A 24,406-nucleotide genomic window follows, 5' to 3' on the forward strand; every position below is an offset into this window, starting at 1 on the left:
TGCACTGATGACACGGTCAACAACAATATTCAGGTAGGCTGTGGTGTTTAAATAATAGGTGGTACTAACAGGCCCCCACATCATTACACCACCAACAGCAATCTGAAGTTATTGGCCAACATTTTAAAATTCTTCTCTTGTTCAGTTTTGGTGAGCCTGTGCAAATTTCAGCCTCGGTTTCTTGATTTAGCTGACAGGAATGTCACCTGGTGTAATTTTCTGCCTCTGTAGCCCATCTGCTTCAAGGTTTATTGTGTTCTGCCTTCAGAGATGCTTTTCTGTATACCTTAACAGTAAGAAGTATAAATTTGAGTTGCCTTCCTATCATCTCGTCCTCTGACCTCTGTCATCAAAAAGTCATTTTCTCCCAAGTTAAGTGGAGACTCCACTCACTGGATATTTTCTCTTTCTCTGACCATTCTCTGTGAACTCATGAGATGGTTGTGTGGATCCACAGTGTCTGAAATATTTAGAATAGTCCTTCTGGCAATTAATGCATACCAAGTAAGAAAACTTGCCTATTAATCTTTAATCCATTTGCATTTCCTAATTTTTATTTAGTATTACTGTACTAATATAAAGTACAGGGGACTAAAAACGTTTCTTTCATTCATTCGGTGATTTGTTGGGTAATTTGAACAATTTTCTTTTCAGTGTTGGTTCACTTGGTGTTCAAAAGACTAAAACACTTTAAGTGTATTAAAAATTGGAATAGAAAGGATTTCATTAGCAATAAAATAGCGCCTAAGGTTTCGGTTAACAATAGTCAGTCTTGTAGTGAGGTTATGGGGTTATGTCAGCTAAGCTAACTCTGCTTAGCTAGCTAAAATGAGACTTTATGTATAGATAGATAAACAGGTAAATACCATTGATAATACCATACATGTGTTTTGTAGTCCCAGTATTTTCACAAAACACTCCTTTGCTTTTGCATTAGATGGCACCACTCAGTCTGTAATGAGCTACTCCAAATGGGCACACTTTGAAAAGTGTGCCCTCGTCCAATCGATGTAAAACTTGGTAGCACAGGACAAAAAGTTAGAGGCTCATCAAAGTCTGTAAAATTCCTCCTCTGGCGAACATAAATGTCTGTACCAGTTTTCATGGCAGTCCATCCGGTACTCAGTGAGATGTCTGAACCGAGGCAATGCTTTTTAAAGTTGTGCTGCTAGCATGGCTAAAAATAAAAACAGTCAAAAACTGTCAGAAAAACAGGAAAAGGTTGCATCGGGGTTGTTTGTGTGAAAAACAGAAAGAAAGGAAAATGCACTGCCTAGCTGGCTGGGTGTCGAGAAACTAAAGCAGTGATTTACAGCAGTCTCCATCTACAGAGTGAGGTGTGTAGGTAGGTAGGTGTAGGCGAAACATCCACTCAGTTGGAGTGAATGAGTCTGAACGCATCCAGCTGGTGCGAGTGACTGAAAGAGCAGCTGTATAGTCTGAAATGATCCGAGAATGAACTCACAGTTTACACATGGCAAAACCATCAACCATAACTTCTAACGCTGACTTTGCGGGGGCTTTCATTAATACCCTTGCATAATACTGAGTAATCTAGCGAGGCACTGGAGCCACATTGTTGTTTTAAAAACGGTATGTTCCCTCACTGCACGGAGAATATCTTTGTGCACCTTTCATCAATCTTCTATCATAATAGCTATGTTTTTCCAACAAGGGCAGGTTCATGTTACAGTGTCCGTAACTGATGCTGCCTTGAGCGATTTTACAGGGACATGAAGTTGAGCAATTTGGTCAGGTAAATAAAAGTAAAGAGGAAAAATACAGCAACAGTTTAATCGGTATTCTGTTATTTCTAAGTTTTAGACAAGTCCAACTTCAGCTCGAATACCTCAAGGCCAGGTACTAATTGGATCTACAACAGTAATAAGCTTTGCCTCATTTCTACACATTTTTTTGTCCCATATTACCTCTACAACATTTGATGTATAATTTGTATTCATGCCCTCTGCGTTGTGTTAGACGATTCCAGGAAACTCGGCGGCGTTATCCACCATGACACACCAATTTGGCTCAAGAATTTGCAGACTAAATATGCTGCAGGATGTGGGTCCATTTATTAGGCCTCTGCCTTGAGTTCAGAGCTACAGTCTGCCTAACACCAAAAATTCAGGCAATTTAATGCTGTAATTTCGGGTTTGGAGTGAGTCCTCTCCACCAGACTGGAGTGAGGTTTCGATAGAAGCGGCCGATTTAATGAGGTGTTGGCTCAGACCCCTGTGACTTGCTGACTGGCTGCTGTTACATAACTTCATCAGGTAAGACAGTGCAGTGCTTGTAAGGCTCTGCATCCTACAGCGTAATGAGCCCTTAACCACTCAGCGCAGTAGCAAGGAGACTTATGGTCACCTCCAGCTGTGTCTGTAAAAGTCTGTCCGTTCTTCAGACCTCCTGATGTAAGTCGTTTTATGAAAGAGCTTCTTGTGAGGATGTGTGTAATTATTATTTTCTTTAATAGTGTAGTTTCCCTGACATAAAAAAACCACTTCCCCCAAAGTCCGTACCTGTAAATCATTTCAGTTATGCCAGAAAATGTCACATTGACCAGATAAACTTAGTAAATGTACAGGATTTTCTTGTGTGTGCTGTGTGAATAATATGATTCAGAACTGCAGTGAAAAGTTACAAACACACACACACACACACACACACACACAAACTCCTGCACAATCCAAACGGCTTGATCTCACACCAGAGGAAGGAAAACAGCAATTACGTCTCCTGTTTACAAAAATAATGCTATAGACACAATGGGGGAACCAGTGGTTGGATACTGCGACACGACCAATATTATTCGGATTATTCGGATACACGATGGCTTTGAAATGGTTCCTTCGAAAACAGGGACCAGGTGTGTGACCTTTAGCAGTCAGCTGCCATGTTCAAAGCGACTTTTGTGTGTCCGGATGTCAACAAAACAAAGTCAGCCTGCTGTCAGCCTACAAATGAATGGGGTTAAGGTGGCAATGTTTGTGATAATACAGCGATTAACCGTGAAATCAGTGAAAAATCACAAATCTGTTGCCATGTACATATACAGAAATTCACCTTAAATAGAAATGTGAAATAAGTGTATTTTTCTACATCTTCCACAAAAGGAGCGATGTAGTTGCTCCAGAACAACAGTTCAACTACAGAAAAACATATAACACTACATCAGAATACAACCAGCTGGCAACCAGTTGTTCAGTTCTGCTATTGCAAAGAGTTACATTGCAGACAAGCTCCAAACTGACTCAGATCAATTGCAACGTGTTGGCAATCTCTCCGAGAATGACTGCATTAAGTCAGCGTCAGACTGCCATTGTTTGGAGACAGGTTACCTCCCACCAGGTGATCTGTACAACCAGCACATGAATAAAAGTATCTGCCCGAAGTTTGAGGCTGTTGAATACCTCTCGCTGCAGATATTTGCAATCAGTCATCAAGATCGAAAAAAATCAATGTAGTTGATTCATTTCAACTTTATTTTATTTATATAGCACCAAATACAACAACAATTATGTCAAGGTGCTTTATATTGTAATATAAAAACCCTGCAGTCACACAGATGACCCCCTAGGAGCAACACTTGGTGACAGTGGGAAGGAAAAACTACCTTTTAACAGGAAGAAACCTGTGACAGAACCAGGCTCAGGAAGGGGCAGGCATCCAGTTTTTACTCTAGTGTGACAGAACAACAAACCAGTTCATTATGAGTTAAGAAAAATGTTGAGTTTAATAATAATAATAAAAAAAAGGATCTTAATAAAAAACATAAAAGGTGAATCTGATTAAAATTAATTCTGATCATAAAATATCTGCAGGCTATGCAAGTTCCTTCATTTTTCCTCCTTGGCCTACAATAAAACATCTTCTTTTGCTTTGCTATTAATGCCTCACCTGACTCCTATTATGTACATGTAATCACTCTTGTTTCTGACCTTTTAAAAATGTGAATTGTCAGACCTCCTCTGAGCGAGGGAACAGCTCTCAGTGTCGTTTTATGTTCCGTAAAGCCGTAACTTCAAGTCGGCTACGTGGTACTTATTGGTAACACAGTACGTTTTGTTGTTTTTGGAGTTACAGCAGTGTTGTAATCTTTAGTGTCTGTTACACGCCATGTAAGTTGAGTTATGAGTGTGGGTATGAGGGTCTCAGGATTTGGTTGTATCGATATCACAAATAAAAATAGTCAGGCGATGGTGTCAGACACATTTGGGCTTTAGTTTTATCTCTGAGCCAACTGCAGCGCTCACTGTCTGACCTCATCAACCGCACCATGATGTGAGTCAGTCCAGGGCCTCCAGCAAACTGATGTGGTCTGTTGGGCTCCTGGCTTGGGCTGCCGACCACGCATGGAGGTCTGTGGGGCTTTCTGTCATCTAGAACGCCTGTAAAGCATCATTCTAAAAACCAATCAGAGGGCAGATAAAACTCTGAGCGCCCTGCTGCTGACTGAATGGAATCTGTAACAGTTCACAAGCAGGAAAAAAACCCAAAAAACAGTGCGGCTGTATTCTGGCTAACCACAAGGAGCACCTGTATTGGCGTATGGAAACTGTGACTCATTTGGTGCTGTTTGTTGCTATAGGTACTCGTGTTTATGCTTTTAAGTGGGAGCACCATCTTGTAGCCACTAAGACTTGAAAGAGTACAACAACATTAATACAGGTTCTGTGGTAACATGGAATTAGGCTGGAGGAACTGACTTAAAAACATAAAATGGAAGAGGGAAGGAAAGAGGGAAAAACAAACAAAGCATCAGTCTGACCTGAGCTTCCTCACCTCTACCAACTGTGGCCGGTCACGCGGTGCCAGACATGCTGACGACCCGGAGGCCATGTGAGCCAGCAGCCTGTCTGAAGCTCTACTGGCTGCTTAACGCAGCTTGTTAAGGCACAAGCAACAGAGCGCTTGTTTCCTGACCTTGCCAAGGGATGGAAGTGGCAACAAGGGGCAGATGGGAAAGGTGTTACATCTGATCCCTGCAAGGAAAGTAAAAAAAATATATATGTCTTTTATTTTTTTCAGGCAGAGGGTTAATAAATACTAGAAGTCTGTTTGCTGGAAGTGGGAAACACATTTTCAGAAATTCACTTCACCCCAAGCTTGAACTCAAGAGTCTAAAAATATTCTGACTTCGGTCTGGTTTGAAACGTGTTTTTGGTGGCCAAACGTGGGTTCCTAGACTCTAAAGGGAGCAAACCGTGTACAGCAGATTTGTGAAAGCGCCTGTGGGAATTGGTAGCAGCCAGCAGGAGCCAATGCAAAGAGTTTTCCCAGGTCACTCCTTCTCTGCATGGGGCCGCCTGAGGAAGGTTTTAAAAGCAGGTTCTGGCCCTGTTGCTCCTCCCTCAATAAGACTCCTACAATCCCTTCTTCACACTCTCTCTCTCTCACACACACACACACACACACACCCACACCTAAAAGCAGTCAGCACCCTCTATTAGGCTTAACATGACAGTTTTGCCTCGTTTTTGATTCAGAAAGGAAGACAAGTACACAGACACGCCTCAACGGGGGAAACTGCTGGTGTTTCAGACACAGATAAGTAGCTACAAAGAAAACTGCAGATCTGGGACCAGTTGGAAGGACAAAATGAGCGTGTGGACGGCCCTCATACTGGCCTTGCAGCTGCTATTAAAAATGTGCTTACACGTGGAAGCACAGGCTTTGGGTGAGTGTCTTTTTTTTCTTTTTTTGTGTTTTAAGTCGCTTTTCATGTCAGTTATTTAAATGTCACTGCATTTTTTTTAATTTGGATTATTTGGTTGCTGCTTGGGATGACAAAAAATCAAGAAGTGGAAAAACATCTTTTTTTTTTAGGTTTACACAAACACACATAAGGAATGATGTCTTTGAGGTTTCTTTTATTTCTTTTTTATTTCTGACACCCTGCCTGCAATGTAATCTTCCATTTTCATTAGCTGTCAAAAAAGATTTAATGGCTCCACCACTCAGTATTTTAACACACTTATGTATGAGTTTTAATGCATTATGGATGAAGCAGACACTGTGAAAGAGAATATGATATGCAGGCCCAAACACAAAAAGATCAGACAATGTGTGTGATACTCACTGAGGTGCGAATAAAATGCTAAATATCTCCGTCAGCTGTAGAAGATATGGGGCAGTCAAATGCTTTTATTTGGGCTGGGGGCGTGTGTTTCTGACAGGAAGCAGGCAAAGATAAGAAAAAAAATAATAAAAGTAGACAAAAGTTTGAGTATTAAATCCCACCGTCTTTCCGCTGAAGTAAAGACATCCTGATTTTGATATCCATCTAGCCGGATCTGCTTGATTACTTCGGCTCGGGAGATTCAGCTTTCTGGCTCGTTTTAATTTAAAAGTCCCAGCTGGGTCACACACATGGGAATAATCAGAGATGATCTGGGCGCAGTATTGAAGTTCAAGACTCTCTTCTCTCTCACACTGTCTGACACGCGCTTGCAGTCACACACGCTCGCGCCCGCATTTATTCAAGGTCACACACAAACGCGGGGCTGCAGACGACGCATAGAAATGTTGGGGTTTAGAGTTTATCGCCCTTCTTGCAAACCCCACCAGGTGATTGATGGCGTACCTTTCAAATGCCCATTAATCCCTGGAGTCTTTTGGCAAATAGGCGCCTGATGGTATGTATAAAACAAGTCCAGATTAATGGAGTTCGTCATCTATCATTTCTCAGGCTCATTGTCTGCGTGACCACAAAACAAGGAGTGAGATCCATTTAAACCAGCCAAGTCTGATTTTAGGTGCTCAAAAAATTACATTCCGTAAGCGTTATCTATGTTATTGATTAATATTAACATCTCAAGGATGGCTTCACTGAGAGCTGATATTACTGAAGTTTAAAGCGGACTCTCTCTCCTTGGGGCATCCTTCAGGCCAAGCTGTATCAAACTTTAAAACGAGGTAAAAGGGGGGAATATCCAGCTCTGCTTGTCTTTGCAGAGCTTATGGTGAGTCTTAACTCACTGTTTAACTCAGCTGACAAGTTCAGTTCAATTCAGTTTTTACTTATATAGCACTGAATCACAACAACAGTCACCTCAAGGTGCATTATATTGTAAAAAAAAAAAAAAAAACCCTGACATTAATAGAGAGAAAACAATCAAATGACCCTCTACATGCAAGTAACTGGCGACAGTGGAAAGGAGAAACTCCCTTTTAACAGGAAGAAACCTGCGGCACAAACCAATAAGGAGTCCACCACAACTAGTTGGGGTTGAGAGGAGGGGGACAGGACAAAAGACACACTATAGAAGAGAGGAGGGATTAATAATAACAGGTGGCAGAAAGTCAAAGCCAGCAACTTTTTTCCGTTCATTTTTCTTCCGCTTACAAATCAAATGTCAGCGTGGATCTAAGAACAAAGCTGAAAGTAAACGTAACCTAAATCAGCGATAATGACAATAACAAATAGAGTTTCTGTGTTTACATGAAAATATCTTTCTGTAAATGTACACACAGCTAGCTGATTCATTGATTCACGTAGGCTGCGTGACAGAATATATTTCATCCAGTTTATTTAGTTTCACTTTTTAAGAATAGACACAGTGTTAGCGCAGAATCATGATGGTCTCCTGGAGAAATACACATTACAGAAACTGCTCTGTGTTTACAGTCGGGGGAAAAAGCTTTTGGACATTGCTCAATTTGCGCTTTGTTCTTGTTAGAAGCTGCGACATCAGTGCAGTGGATTTCTGGGTTTATGACAACTCCCCGTGTCACCACAGACCATGTGATCTGCTGCTAACATTATCGCACTGTAATGTTAAAGAGTATTAACAAGTATATCCCATTTACTAAGCACGTTTCAATTAAAAACACATACAGCAATGCAAAAATAGCAAGAGAAATACTGAAAGCACGTTCTTACTTAGTTTATACTTAGTTTAGTTTTTACTCAAGTTTATTCAAGACTTAATGGAAACCACAAGGAAAGCTAGTGTTAGAAGTAAAGTAAGAGTGCACGTGTAGTTACATTTGTAAACACACATCTTAAAAGTGACAATATGTCATGTGATGTTTAAAAAATGTCTAAAGATGCACATAAAAGCCTAATATTGTTTGAATATCATGGTTTTGGTCCTAGGTAGCTAGATGACCCTTGGCTAAGTGTGACTTTGCTTCTTCTGTTCTATACACTACGATGTTGTTGACGTAATTCCTTCATCGCTGTTATGGCTGGCCTTTAAATGCGATGCGATAAATTTAAGCTCGCCACACATAAATGCTCGAGTGCGAAGCATGTGCTGAAATGCTAAAACAAGGAATGCCAGCCATTTGCACTCTTTACAGTAATCGCACCGTGAAAGATTTATATGCTGGTGTTAAGGAAAGGTCAAGACACTGTTTTCCTTTATGGCTTTCAGCTGAACTAGTTTTATGAAGCTTGAAATCCGAGGTTAATCGGGGGGTGAAGTGAGGCACTTTCTCCGGGTCTCTTGTGTAAGACAGCCCTGACCCTGCGAAGCCCTCTGTCCAGAAGACTTATGAAAAGCAGGACTGTGCGCTTCGTGTGTGGATGCTTTTGTAGTGTTATACATTAAAGACACAATGCACACATCGAGCTTCCTTTGTTCTCTTTTCATTTTTTTTAAATATACTAAAAAGTTCTTATCTCGATAAAAGCCAAACACAAAGGATTCGAAAAGCTTTACGTTTTTAGTGGAAGTAGTGTTGACAGCACGATGCAAGCAGGCATTTCGGTGGCTTAGTCCCACTTATCTGCGCACGTATTTAAAGGCTCTGTGTTGTGTCTGACAAAACACAAGGGACTCCAGGCAGAGGAGAGAGATAAAAGAAAGAGCGAGAGATCTCATCTGGGGCAATCTTGGCTGACAACAGTCGGCGGAAGCATTTGGGAGCAATTTCTGCTCCCTCACGACAGAGGGCCGTGCGCACCGCTTCAGTGGTACTTGTGTATTCACGATGGTGCAGATGCGGGACTAGAGATTCAATGCACATCCTCTTGTGGTTTGCCCAGCTCCCAAGCCACTTTATTAAAAGGAGACTCTGACCATGAGCACCAGTGTTCTGCTCCTCTCTGGCTTTTTACTTTTAAATTGCCTGTCAGTCGAGTCAGAACGTCTAAATTTCGCTGTGCTTTTGTCTGCAAGCGGAAGCTCCATCTCATTTTATAATTCAAACAGTTTTAAAACAGAACTAAGAGAAGATCATAAAAACAGCACGCATCTAAAGTCACTGTATGCTGTTTACTTACAAATCCGCCTCCTTTTGATTTGCCTGAGCCGACCCAGCCTGCCAAGTTTGCGCTGACTGATTGACGCAGCGTCTTGCGAGAGCATCTAATGCTGGGTCAACATCATCATCTTCTTCTTGTCGACTCGGAATGTGTTTACTCTCGGATCAGAGCGCCGCTGCGGGTTGTAAATATTCATGTCTCATCATCCATTACTCATGTGCTTTCCCGTTTCCCTGCCTTCCTATCTGTCTCAACAGTCTACGATCTGCTCACCTCACCCGACTGCCTGCCAGACCTGCTGCAGGGGGGCCTGACCGGGCAAGGGGTGAACGAGGCTTTCATCCTAACCTCCTTCAAGTTGCAGCCCAAGACCGGAACCACTGTGTTTGGCCTGTACAACCCCAGGGACAACAGCAAGTACTTTGAGTTCACAGTGATGGGGAAGCTCAACCGAGGTAGGAGGACATCAAAGAGGCGCTGGTTGTTTAAAGCTACGCCAATCAATGTCTTCATATTAAAAATGGATTAAACGTGATAAGGGTTAAAGACTCTGCAGACAGACCTGAAATCCAGCAGACAGTGTTTGCCTCCACATCATGAACTGTACTGAGTTTGTGCCCCAAGCTATTTTGGTTGTGGCCAAATAGCTACACAAGTAATGACGTTGCTGTTGCTATGTGCTAAGACGCAATCCAAGCACAGATAGAGAAACAAATAGCAAACAATATCAATGCTTAACATCGCATAAACCCTTTACAGCAACACAGTCAATTTTCCTCTATTCATTACCTCTTCTTCTTTCTTCCTCTTCCATGCCGTGTCCTCTTAAAGCCGTGTTACGCTACTTGAGGAGTGACAAGAGGATGGCCTCTGTCACGTTCAACAACCTGGTGCTGGCAGATGGCCAGCAACACCGACTGCTGTTCCACCTCAGAGGGCTGCAGCAGCAGCAGCAGCAGGGGCCAGGCGGGATGGAGCTGCATCTGGACTGCAGGCTGGTGGAGACAGTCAGGGATCTCCCCGCTGCCTTCCAGGGTTTGCCAGCAGGCTATGGCACAGTGGAGCTAAAGACCATGCAAGCCAGAGAGCAGGTGAGCCATCGCTTACAATATTTCCACACAATAATGAATGCCCTTCTGTCACGATAATGACTCTGTAGGTTTCCAGATGGCTTAGCTGTGCACTTTCACTTGATTGATTTTAAACAGGAGAGCTTAGATGAACTAAAGCTGGTGGTTGGGGACTCATTTGAAAACGTTGCGTCGCTACAAGACTGCCACTTCCAGCAAAGAGACTCAGTTCAGACTCTGGGTAAGGTTCTTTCTGTGGAAATGTCAGTGAAAACACTCTCAGCGATAGGAAATGTTGAGTCAAAGGGGGTCAGACTCTGAGAAGCCCTTAGCTCTGTTTCAGCTGAATAAAATAACAGTCCTTCTCCCTCAGGGGTCAACACAAAGCAGCTGTCCAATCAAATGCTGGAGTTAACGAAGGTGATAAATGAGCTGAAAGACGTCCTCATTCAGCAGGTAACCACCTCTTAGCAGTCCCTCTGAGGCCACTTAATCTCTGCTCCGTCAACCCTGACCTCGCTGACAGCTCGCCTGCCTGAATATAAACTTTTGTTCATTTTTGACCCGTTCCAGGTTAAAGAAACATCCTTTCTCAGGAATACCATCTCAGAGTGTCAGGCCTGTGGTAAGATAATGTCTATAGTAGCTGTCAGTCATTGTAGAGAGGAAAATTAAGGACCAGTTTCCAATCGTTTAATTTACCACAGCTGTTTTTTGATAATGTCATGTTTTGTGTCACAATGCAAATAATAATGGCAAAAATGTGCACATTTTAATTTAATGGAATACTTTTTTCTGCTTTGTTTCTATATTGACTCCTCAGACTCAAAACTCTCTCAAGAAATTAGTTATCCTATTAGCAGATTGCACATGATAATGGTGTCAGTACATCGTTATCGGTATCCATGCCTACCAATGTAACATGCCAGTAAAATATGATATTATTTCTTAACACTTATGGATAGTTTTATGGATAGAATAACAGATGGTTAAAAAAATCTCTCTTTTCTCCTATTTAAAGGTCTAGGTGGCACAGAGGTGGTGAAGCAAAGGTGTGCACCAGGTGTCTGTTTCCGTGACGACATGTGTACAGAAACAGCAGAAGGTGTTGAATGTGGACCATGTCCTGATGGATACACTGGAGATGGTTTTAACTGTGATGATGTGGACGAGGTAAAGCTCAATATCGCTGTGTGTGTGTGTGTGTGTGTGTGTGTGTGTGTGTGTGTGTGTGTGTGTGTGTGTGTGTGTGTGTGTGTGTGTGTGTGTGTGTGTGTGTGTGTGTCTTGCCACGCTTCTGCCCTCATGACAATCAATATAAATTTACGACCTGTGGTGTAAGGGCAAACTGTCGACATCCTTTCGAGTATTTTATGGCTGCTACTTGGGCTGCTGGTTTATGAGATTATAGCTAGGGTAAAGACAGATAAATGTTTTGAGTGTATGTATTTGGCATAGTAGCAAGTTCATATTAGTGGTTTTGGATGACGATGAGAAACAGTGTGAATTAACAGGCCGCGATTAAGGAGTACACTCAAATAAACCCTGATGTCACTGAATAATGGTGGCTCCAGAATTGATCCATAAATGACTTTTTTGACAATCTGTTTATAGGTGAAAGAAATGTAACTCACTGTATTTTTTCTAATGTATATCCCATATATGATGTATATCATAATATGCTGATCAGTCAGTCAGATAATGATTAGAGGCGATGTAATGACAGGCTGTGTAAAGTGGAGGTTTTGCTACCTTTGAGTCATCGACTGATATCGGGCTCCTTTCATAACCTTCTCCTGAATAAATAGACGTGGACATCAGCTGAGATCAACAGTGAACTAACAGCTTCCGCTCACGACAAAAGAAAGTTGTTTGCCCTGCAGCGGCCACTGTAGCTAGGATTATGCACTATTGAACTGGAAGGTGTAAGAAAACACAATTCATTCAACTGCAATCTACTGACATCTATTGGTGACATTTTACACACTGTAACTTTACCAAAGATCAAGTCTGGGTTCTTAACCAGAAGCTTACCATAACACATCCATACAGATGCCTCAGAGCTGTACTCCAGTCCGTTATTGTGTCTACAAAGAGGAAGTTTGTCATTTTTCCCACCTTCAAAAGGTATTTGAATGAGTTTACAGCGATTTTTTTCACCATTTTTAGCATATACAGACTGAATGGCAGTGGGTCCATCAAACTGGAACATGAGAAGCAAAGATATTTCACACAGGCTAATGTTTTATAATTTAGACTATGACCAAAAAAAGCAGGTAAAGATAGAACTTTTACTACAAGATGGCGAACCTTATAAGGATGGCAATACAAGATTGTGTGTTTGTGCGTGAGTGTTTGCCTGTCTGTCTTTTCGTGTTTGCACTGACCTCTTTTCTGACTGGGCCCTTCAGCATTCTCTTTCTTGCATGAGCAATGTCATCAGACCTAAAAGCTTTTGGGGAGAAGCCCTTTGAGAATCACATACATTTTGCAGCTTCAACAGAGTTCATGTCCTTTCTGCAGTGTCAGTTTAACCCCTGCTTTCCTGGAGTGCGCTGCGTCAACACTGCCCCAGGCTTCCGCTGTGACGCCTGTCCGCTGGGCTACACCGGCCTGCCAGTGGAGGGTGTGGGCATAGTGTACGCTCAGACCAATAAACAGGTAAGAGAGTGGATGCATCATGAAGGAAACACAATATTTTACCAGTGTATATCAAAAAAGACACACAAAAATGGACTTAAATGTAGACTGAATCCAACTGCAGATTGCAATATGTTGTTGTTCTTACCATGAAATGACTCATTTAAGCATTTAAACAATAAAGGAGGGTTCTCACTTCAAAAGAGCAAAGAGCAAAAAAGTTCAATCAATAAATGTGCCGACACAAGTGACTTTTACTTTAGGTGTTTAAAACAGTTTGCACAAACCTATGGAGGTTTTCACTGGAGTCCAGTCAGCCAGTAGATCAGGTCTGTCAAGCTCATTAGACATCTTGTGCCGCATAGAACCCACTTTGACCTCAAGAGGGCCGGACCATTTAATCCCTGAGACATCTTAATAGAAGAAAAAGGGCAATTTCAGTGGTAAATCTCAGTTTTTCTACCTGACAAAGAAATGCAGCTGTAGTGAATGAAAGAAATCTATTGGCACAAGTAATTGTTTATTAATTACTTAATTACTTTAGTGTAGTGTAAATGGCCACGGGCAGGGTCTTTATCAGTAGGAAAAATTGCATTACTTTTACAAATGAGTTAAAACTCCAGAGTTATACCCAACTTCACTTTTTTCCAACACCATACAGTGGGTCAGTTTGTCTTCTTTGGGCCAATTTTGGCCCCCGTGCCTTATGTTTGACAAACTTGGTCGAGAGCAATGAAGACACCAAATTTAAAACATGAAGAAAACATAACTTTTCCACCTCGTTGGACTGCTTTCATTATCCTTATCATGTCACACAGGATTAGCCACACTAAATGTTTATCTTGATGCACCAGATCCTGATTGGCGGGAACAGATGGATATCGTTTTTTTAATTTGCTGATTTACGTTCTACTTCCATGCTTATTTATTGCTCTAAATTTGTAAATATGACCTGCAGTCTGCAGCGTATTATTTACTCTTATATTGCATTTTAGATTCCTACAAAATAAACACCTAAAATGCCCGGTGTGCATAAATTACTCCCACTCTAATTTGTGCTCTAATACTGTAAGTGTTATAAAGCACAGCTTCAGGTGTTTCGGGGCTTTAGAGGATTTATATGGCATCCTTTGTTTTGTTTTGGGGGGTATTTTCTACACTTATTTTTGGAGCAATTAAATCTGAACAAGTTGTTACAGTCTGCTCATTTTTTACAATCCAGGTCTGTGATGACATCGATGAATGCAAAGGACCCGACAATGGAGGCTGTACTGCAAACTCGATCTGCCACAACTCTGTGGTAAGAACACCGTTGACGTATTGTATGACTATTACTACAGGTCTTTATTGCTACTCAAAGATGCTCATGTGCAGTTGTCATAATTCCCGCACAGGGCTCCTATCACTGTGGTAGCTGTAAGTCAGGATTCACAGGAGATCAGGTGAAGGGCTGTAAGCCGGAGATCAGCTGTGGCAACAGCCTGACCAACCCCTGTGATGTCAATGCTCAGTGTATCGTAGAAAGAGACGGATCCATCTCTTGTCAGGTAATATTCTTCATCACTCAAATGCTCATGTGCAGTATATGAATGAGTTTGTAAGACGCTTCATTTGTCTTGTCAGTGTGGAATTGGCTGGGCTGGAAATGGATACCTGTGTGGAAAGGATACGGACATTGATGGATATCCAGATGAGAAACTCAAATGCAAAGATCCAAACTGCAGAAAGGTAACCATGGTGCAGGTTGTCAAGATATGCAGCTTTGCTGTGGCAGGTATATCTTTATTTAATCATCAGACTGTCACATGTCTTTGCAGGATAACTGTGTCTTTGTTCCTAACTCTGGTCAAGAGGATGCCGACAGAGATGGTTATGGAGATGCCTGTGATGAAGATGCAGATGGCGATGGTATTCCAAACGAACAGGTCGGTGGCTATCTCGCAACAAATGCCTGTAAAAACATATTACACCTAAAGATTCTAATTTTTGTTTGTCTTGCTAATTTTCCTAGATTGATTAAGCCTGTAAAAGTACTAATACCTCTTATGTGTATGTGCACTAAAATGACAGCTGCTCCTGGCAGACGGTTATTTTACGACTGTAAACTGGGCAAAGGGGCTAGCCCTAGCTCTGTCCAAAGATTACAAAATCCACTTACTGTTGTTTTCCAAATTCACTGATTAACATTTCATATCCACAGACACCACATTTATGCACAGAAATGTGGATGTAGCAACTTTGAGGTCACCCACTGGCTACCTTTAAAAGCCACAAGTTTGGCGTGGATACAACCATTTGCAGACATCAGGGTAATCGCTTGCTACTTAGATTAGCAAGATGCATTGGGATGCTAATGCTGGCTTACAAAAAAGACTTAAAGCAAATTAAACTGCCTGGAGAAACTGAACAGCCGATATTTAGAGTGTATTTAATTACCATCAAACAAAGCCAAAAACTGTTTTGTTTTTAGTTCACTGCCAGGTGGTTGCAAGGCAACATGATGATTTTATCTGATATCCCTAACAGTACGAATCGGGGCCTAAGATGTACCTACGTGCTAAGTTTGGCTACTCCTAATCATGTAGGCAGTGCGGGCAGCCAAAGAAACAAACAAAAGATCTCGTGTTTTATAATAAGATGCACAGTGATATCAATCTCATAAAAATCGAAAAAGTTTAAGCCCTGAAGCATACAGAGGCTTACGCTTTACCCACTATATGACCCACTCACATGACTCATAAATGAATACGTGCACACGCTCTTTCTTCCTCAGGACAACTGCAGGTTAAAACCCAATGTAGACCAGAGGAACAGCGACAAGGACAGCCACGGCGACGCCTGTGATAACTGCCGCCTGGTTGAGAACCCCGACCAGAGGGACACTGACGGTGATGGCAAAGGGGACGCCTGTGATGACGACATGGATGGAGATGGTGAGGAGAGAAATGACATCACTGATGCTGACGCTTTTGTTATATAATCAACATCACTGGAGGCTTTTGCTGTTATGATTTCTTACCCTGCACTCCCTTTTATGATTCCACCGCTGTGGTCTCGTAGTAAATTACTCACACCGATGCATGCAACTTTTACAGTTAGTTACAGATCTCTCTGAATCTTGTTGTTTAAATGCATCACTGTGTAGTGGGATAGATTTTGTATGCCAGCTCAGGCTGGATAAACAACACCGTAAAGAAAAAAAAAAATAATGAAAGCCGATAGCAGGCTGAGCCCAAAGCAAGTACAACCTTTGATCACTCAGCAGCGTGATTATACCTCAAAAAGCCCCCACAGGACAAGAAGATAGTTCTTCCTTCCACTGCTGCTGCTTGACCTTTATGCATTAGTAGTGCTGCTACTGCCTCCCTGTGATGAAGTAAAATACCATCTGAATGCAGATTCTCCAGAACAACATAGAAAATGCAACAGTGCACCCTAGTGGTGATATTAGAAAGATCAGCTTGTAAAATCATTTCTTTAGTGAGACAGCAGCATAAATCTGTTGCTCAAGTTTCATGATGAAGATGACTCTGTCAGTAATACGGTTTGCTTTCCACAGGTATGCTGCTGTGATTATATTACAAATAATACAGCTGATTATTCCCTAGAAAATAGCGACCCAAACTCATATCTGTCTTTCAACGCAAGATATTCAGTCCACTGTAGCAGAAAGCAAACAAATGCACATCTTTACAGCAGACAGGCAGGATTTACAGTCTTTGTTGACTTAACTGACTGCTCATCAATTTCTTTGCACATTTATATATTTTATAAACCCACTTGGTGGTAGTTTGAGTGTTAAATGACTGTCACCCGATCGATGTGCAGGTCTGAAGAATTTCCTGGATAACTGCCAGCGTGTCCAGAACAGAGACCAGCTGGACCGGGATGGAGACGGGGTGGGAGACGCTTGTGACAGCTGCCCCGACATCCCCAACCCAAATCAGGTCAGTCATACAGATGGATGTATGGCGGTCATGTAAATTAACTAAATACACTGACATAAGGATAGTTTATTTGATTTTGCTCGTAGTATTTAGTGTTTGATCCACTAGATTTATCTAACCACTATAGTTATGAGCGAGATATGAGATTTCAGATTCAACGGCTTATGAAATACAAAAGAAATACAAAAATATATACTATTAACACACTGTTGGAGTGCTTCAAACATTCTGTGCTCCATTAAAAGGATTAAAAGGAAAAAATGATCTAATGATCAGAGAAAAGTCAGATAAATGCAGTTTGTTCTATAGTTTGTAGTTCTAATATGTCATTCAAAAGTTCCATATTACTGCTGAACGAAGCTGTTTGCACTGTGCATTTACCTTTACAAAAATAAAATTTTAACTGCAGGATTAATGTCGTATTTTCACACTTGTCTCGTTGCTGTCTGCTCTCTCTTCAGTCTGATGTTGATAATGACTTGGTTGGGGATTCCTGTGACACAAACCAAGACAGGTAATAACACTATCTCTATATCTACAGTACCAGTACAGCTTTTATTCATTAATTTTAATTTAACTCATGTCACTTCGTTGCTTCCTGTGTAGTGATGGCGATGGTCACCAGGATACCAAGGATAACTGCCCACTCGTGATCAATAGCTCTCAACTGGACACTGACAAAGACGGGCTGGGTGACGAATGCGATGACGATGATGACAACGACGGGATACCGGATGTTTTACCACCGGGTCCAGACAACTGCCGGCTGGTACCAAATCCTGATCAGATTGATGATAACAGTGAGTTTCAGATTGTCTCCTAATAATTAAAAAAAACCCAGTTTGTAGGGATGTTCAGATGTTTTTGTTGACACGTTTGGCCTAAACTCATTCGCCAATTTTATGACTCACTGTGACATTACTTGTGTGAAAATGGATTCTGAAACTAATGGGAGTGGAGTGTCAATTCAAATAAAGAGGGGCAAGGCCATTTTTTCCCGGCAGTCAGAGTTCAGCGAGGCCGAGCTGACAGACCATTACTTACATTATTACAGCACACAACTTTTTCGTGTGTAGCCAGTTGTGGTAGTAGCACAGTTTTAATAGCCTAACAAAACTCAAAAGTCAGATATTTGCTTTTATTTAATAATCAGTGCCCTTTTAAATGTCATGTGTCCAAACCTGTACTGTTAGACAAATGTATTTTTGCCAGCTAATATGTGGCATCTAGACCTATGAATTAAGAAATGGTATTGCTCCCTTTGATTCAGATTCGTTTTTCTTTTGAAGTTTATCATACAGAGGGTTTTGTTTTTTGTAATTGCCATCCAGGGCTGTTGCTGTCCCCTGTTGAGCAGAGGCCAGAAAGCACATAGCCTGTGTCGTGATTAGGCTTTCTTTAGTTTGTGTGTCATCTGGTGGTTAGTTGCTGTTTGCTCCACACAACAAAGTGATTCATTCTTTCTGCCCTCACAGATTTTGGTTCCCCCTCGCTGTCATTCAGGGGCCTTTGATGTGTGGCATTCTCAGAATTCCCACCAACTGCATAAAAGCAAAGTGGTTCCCTTTGACATTGTTATCTTTTTTTCTAGATTTCTACTAAATCGTGCACTCTATGAGCCTGTACAAACTACTGTTACTGAAAGGTAGCAGTCCATTCATAACATTATGTGTGGTTCTATATTACAGAATAATGTATGGTTATCACAAAATCCCACTGGCATACATGGACGGCTTATCTTTGTGTCTCAGCACAGCATTTAGGAAGAATCAGACAGATTCAGAGCTGATTTTGACTTATTAAAGAAACCATATCAATATAAAAAACCATATCATCTGTCATACTGGAGGGTGTGGACTGCAGTGAGCTTCACTAAAAGTTTTAATAATTCAGCAATTTTTATAAAACTGTGTGATGACATTTAGTGCATCGATTCATCCATTTTCATGTGCTTATCTGGGACTGGGTCGCAGGGGAAACAGCCTATTCAGAGAAAGCCAGACCTCCCTCTCATCAGCCACCTCCTGCAGCTTATCCAGGGGCACACTGAGGTGTTCCCAGGCCAGCCAAATAATATGGCTGGCCTCTCCAGCGTGTCCCCGTGATCTTTCACGGGGCCTCCTCCCTGGTGGTGCCCAAGAGGCATCCTTGTCAGATACCAAAACCACCTCAAATGGGTCCTTTCAATGCTTAGTAGTGGCTCCACTCTGAGCCCTTGCTTGAATGAATGAATGAATGAACTAGCCCCATCTCAGGTGCCCTTCAGAGAAGGCTCGTTCTTGTCAGTCATTATCCATTCAGATTCAGGAAAGGAGAAAAGTTAATGGACCAAGTTACCCTACTCGGGGCAGGGTTACCGTGGCCCCACCCTGGACCCAGGCCTGTGGAGGGAGCTTGAAGGAGAGTGGCTGGTGGCTGGCCCTTAACTCACATGGATTAGGCATAGGCCTGCCCTCCTGGATGCCCACCACCCACAGGAGTCACTAAAGGGGTCGGGTGAAACACATCGAGCAGTGGTGAAGGGCAGAGGCCCTGGCGGTCTATCCCCGGCTATCAAAGCTGGCTATTGTGTAGTGACAAAGTACAGTACTTGAGATCATTTATCCAATGAGGTTGTACAGCTTCTGAGATATTTTGATCAAACACTATTGTGTTTCCAAAGTAAATTAAAGAGTTGAAACTACTCATTCACCAAATTTTTAACTATACTTTTTAACTCTGTTGCTCTTCAGATGACGGTGTTGGAGATATTTGTGAGTCTGACTTTGACCAGGACAAAGTGATAGACAGGATTGATAATTGTCCTGAAAATGCCGAGATTACCTTGACTGACTTCAGGGCCTATCAGACTGTTGTGCTGGACCCCGAGGGCGATGCCCAGATTGATCCCAACTGGGTTGTTTTGAACCAGGTATGGACATTATTATCACTGATCATTCAAATGTATCCATCATAGTCAGATATTTTTATATACACATGCTTGACTTTACTTGACTTTTGTGATTTCCCCAAGTGTTTTGTTGTCCAGCTTTGCTGTTTTGGTTCACTCTTACCACTCTCCTTGAATAGATTTCAGGGCCAGCAGGCAGCCTTTTATTGCCAAAAAAACTCTAAAAACCCACGCTACACTACATGTTTAGACACACTTAGTCAGTAGCTGATGAACGTGGTGGTGCATTTAGCAGCTAATGTTCAGCAGATGTTGCCCTCGGGAGCTGGAAGAACAGAAAAATTGTGCTGAAAGCAGGGTGCTGATCTGTATTCAGTTTGTGGCCAGAAACTGAAAAAAAAAAAAAATCAGAGCTGCTAAATGTGTATATAAGGCACTTGCCAAATCAACTTGAAAGGTCGTGTTGTTCACAGTGTGTTAAAAAAAATGAGTCACGGCAGCTTTAATTCATGCCCTAAAAAAAAAGTAAGTGTGCAAGCACATTTTAATAAACCTGAAATGCAAATAGAAGCTTTTGAAATTAAAAGTTTCACGATGCATCATTTATCATTAATAACATCTCTTCCTTATCAGGGAATGGAAATCGTTCAGACCATGAATAGTGATCCTGGACTTGCTGTCGGTAAGGTGTATTTACCTTTTTTACCTGAATATCACTTTTAGTGTCGTGTGCAAGAAACTACTCGTCGTATCTAATGCGCTAATTATTCTTTCTGATGTCAGGTTACACAGCTTTCAGCGGCGTGGACTTTGAGGGGACTTTTCACGTGAATACGGTCACTGATGATGACTATGCCGGCTTCATCTTTGGTTACCAGGACTCATCCTCCTTCTACGTGGTGATGTGGAAGCAGACTGAACAGACCTACTGGCAGGCAACCCCCTTCAGAGCTGTGGCCGAGCCCGGCATACAGCTGAAGGTGAGACGACGAGTCATCTCACTTTAGTTTTAATCACCTGACCTGTTTTACACATTCTTGTTTTCCTTCTGCTTCTACGATCGCCTTACTTGTCTCTGCTTCTGTGTCAGGCTGTGAAGTCTAGATCAGGCCCCGGCGAGCATTTGAGAAACTCGCTGTGGCACACGGGAGACACCACCGACCAGGTGCGCCTGCTGTGGAAGGACCCGAGAAATGTGGGCTGGAAGGATAAGGTGTCCTATCGCTGGTACCTGCAGCACCGCCCACAGGTTGGATACATCAGGTATTATAAAATTCTTACGGCTTCCTAAATTTTCTTGCCAAGAGCAAGATGAGAGGGTCAGCATTGTGTGTAGGTGCAAACTGTATGTTCAGCCATTGGAAAGCCAGACTGGCTGTTTCTTAGTCTTAATAGTTGTAATTTAATAACTAAGGAAAAAAACCCTTGTTGTGCTTTGTGCAGAGCCCGCTTTTACGAAGGAACTGAGCTGGTCGCAGACTCCGGCGTGACCATCGACACGACCATGAGAGGAGGACGACTTGGTGTGTTCTGTTTCTCGCAAGAAAACATCATCTGGTCCAATCTGAAATACCGCTGCAATGGTAAGGAAATTAAACGTTGCAACATAATTTAAAAATGGGATGACAATGCTAGAAAACTGTCAGTAGCTTCATCCTAATTTGGTGTTTAGTGCAGGTAATTAGCAGAAAACTATGCTAATATGCCGATCAACATTTTACCAAAGGGCATTCTCAGCCTCACGGAGTGTGCAGCATCTTCCTGCGTGACCTCTGAGACTAGCTGTCTGCGACAGCTTCATATTCCATCTTGTTACATAAAGACTGCAGCTGTGAAGAGAATTAGTTTGACCTCACTGCATATGAGATTTTAAGCTTGTCTCATAACGCCTAACTTGTCACTTCCGCAGACACCATCCCGGAGGATTTCCAGGAGTTCAGCACTCAGCACGGCGTCGACTCGCTCTAAAGCCAACGCGAAAAAAATACCACTGCAGAGCTACGAGGAATGCATCAGTGTGTATGTGCGAGTGTGCGCACGTTTGTGTGTGCGTGTGTGGATGCCTGTGTCTGTGTTTTGATGTTTACAGCTTTTGTGCATACATGGCCACAATCTTTGTACTGTGTGTGTATTTTCTCATGCTGTCTCATTTCTCTTAAATGTCTCTCTCTCCCTCTCTTTTTTTGTTTGATGGTCATTTTCTCAAAGACACGAGCTGAGCTTTTAGGTTTAATGGATTTTATCAAATACAATGCAATATGACATGACACAAGGACAACAGAAACAGAAAAACGGGTGCTTAAAGTGGAAGAAAACAAGCTCGGGGAACAACAGTAGAAGCTAATTGAAACTCAAAGCAAACCCAGGAGGATTCATTAACACACATTAGCCACCTTCGTTTATGTTTCATTATGTGACTGTGATGTAAAATTTCCCCCCTTAGAAATCCTGCATATTTGATTTTTACCCTTTTGTATCTCTCTGTCAAGATTTTAAAAAAATATAATCCTTTTCACAGTTTCCTCATGCAAAAAGTTACAAACTAACATGATGAAGAGTCTCTGATGTAGATGACATTTGATGCATTTGATCTGCTGCACAGTTATTTTAGTTATTTTACCCAAACTTCATTTTTTGTGTCCATATTCAGAAAATTCAAGTCTCTTTTATTTTGTCTTCTACCCTATACTCCTCTTCCTCTTAGTGCCTTACTCATGGTTAAATCATCTTGTAAGCTGAATCCTTACCAAAGAATGTAGCATAAGACACCATAACGCTGCATACAGTTTTATTAGTTTTGTTTCTCCTATACTTGGAGTTGTTCTTTTATTATGTTTTTTTCATAATAAATTCTACATTTTCCCAGGAAATAAAGTGTGATGTCATCATATAATAATTTTTACTACTACGCAGAAGTCATATTTGAATGCTTTTTGGATATACAGCGCTTAACAGATTTCTTAGACCACCTGTCATAAAAACCAAACTAAAAAACACGTGTTTACATTTATTGGCATATAACAAATTAAATTGACCTTTTTATACCCAAATTTTAGCTGGTACATTTTATTGTCAGAAATGGAAGTAAATAACTGTCAAAAAAAAAAAAAAAAAAAAAAAGCTTTGCTGGGTTTTTTCACCTTTTCTTGTTTTTCAGTCAATTTGAAAATTCATAGATAATAACACCAATTGTATGTTAGCATTAAAAATATAATTTCATTATTTGGATTAACCGTTAAAGAAATATAAAAATAATTTTGGTAATTTCCAGTATAGGACAGCTCTGACATAAACCTTAGGTGGGTCATTGTGTTTGTGGGCTCATTGCGGCTTTTTTCTTTAAGTTTTGTTTTTTATAGCAGCTACCAGAAAACGGGCTGACCATGTTTCTGGTCTCGCTCACTCTAGGTCAGTTTAGTTTTACATGGTTTTCTTTCTATTATAGTCATGAACCTTTCCAAAATAAAGAGCTTTAAAATACATAAAAATATGTATTAGTTTAAAAAAATGTTTTTTCATTATAGTGTGTAGAAGTATTTTCTATGTAGCCCACTGATTACTTTGAGATATAGATATGTTGTATACATATAAAGGACATTTTGCTGTTATTTGGTTTTGTTATTTTATAAGTTGTACTAGTCTGGTTTGTTTGACTGGGTTCAAGAATCATACAGAATTTTTAACATTTTATATTTTTTAAAAATCATGCATTTGTGCATTCATTACTTTTCAAGGATGGGCAATTAATTATCCTAAGGGGCTACATGTGAAACTGGGACTGTTATGGAGGGCCACACCAATAAGCTTAATTCACTTCTGTTCAATAACAATGTTATCTCTTTATTAGCTTATTGACTCCATGACAGTCTTAGATCCTCATGTGACCCCTTAGGAAAAATGAATTGCCCACCATTTACGCTGAAAGTGCTATTTTATTTTGATCAAAGGGTCCTAAAATGCCACTGTAGATCACTCTGATGGAACATTTGTTAATTAAAAAATCAGGCAGACCACACGATGCCTCTGAATCTCACCAGTGGGAACTTTGCATTCACCTGGAGGTAGAGCTGTTTTATGGTGAGCTGAGACCAGAGTTTGAATGAGTTTTTGAAAATTTGATTTGGAAAAAATATGCAAATTCAGATAAGGTGCCACACTTTTCATCGTGACAGGAATTTAAAATGCTGGAAATGGTGTTCAAGAGCAGCAATTGTGACCACCGCTTTTAAGACGCAGCAGCAATCTGCAAAACGGTGTGTGTGTGTGTGTGTGTGTGTGTGTGTGGAAACTCAAACAGTGAAAACAACACAAAGTAATAATGAAAAATCAGCAATCTACCAACAGCACAGTGTTTTTGAAGATAATAGCCTTGTTGTCTGAAATACCTACAGACACATTCTTTGTTTGATGGCAGTTACTGAGAAAAGTTATTGATCATTTTCCTTCTGATCGCCTGGCTTTTTTGTTTGCAGTTTGAAAACTTACTGTGGAATCGTGTTGAGTAGTTTCCATATTTGTTGCCTGTTTGAAAATTGCTATTGTAGCAAGGAGGAAAAGAGGTTACCAGCAGAGCTGAGGAGATCAAGGGGTTGAGTGCAAGCTGCACAGCATAAACACACCCGGGCTTTCATTGCTGAGAATTGTG

General features: G+C 41.2%; 1 protein-coding gene across 1 annotated transcript; it reads left to right on the top strand.

The window, feature by feature from the left end:
* The first annotated feature begins 5,357 nt into the window (after positions 1–5,357).
* On the top strand, positions 5,358–22,631 carry thbs4b (thrombospondin 4b). The gene is made up of 22 exons (XM_031754576.2): positions 5,358–5,680; positions 9,472–9,669; positions 10,046–10,305; positions 10,423–10,525; positions 10,658–10,740; positions 10,858–10,909; positions 11,306–11,457; positions 12,808–12,945; positions 14,147–14,224; positions 14,319–14,471; positions 14,548–14,652; positions 14,742–14,849; positions 15,698–15,857; positions 16,753–16,871; positions 17,333–17,385; positions 17,478–17,671; positions 19,604–19,782; positions 20,395–20,443; positions 20,545–20,741; positions 20,852–21,024; positions 21,205–21,344; positions 21,671–22,631. The coding sequence occupies exons 1-22, from the start codon at positions 5,602–5,604 to the stop codon at positions 21,727–21,729; spliced, it is 2,832 nt and encodes a 943-aa protein (XP_031610436.2). The 5' UTR covers positions 5,358–5,601; the 3' UTR covers positions 21,730–22,631.
* The last annotated feature ends 1,775 nt before the right edge of the window (positions 22,632–24,406 follow it).

The sequence above is a fragment of the Oreochromis aureus genome, linkage group 7, assembly GCF_013358895.1.
Source record: "Oreochromis aureus strain Israel breed Guangdong linkage group 7, ZZ_aureus, whole genome shotgun sequence".
NCBI lineage: Eukaryota > Metazoa > Chordata > Actinopteri > Cichliformes > Cichlidae > Oreochromis > Oreochromis aureus.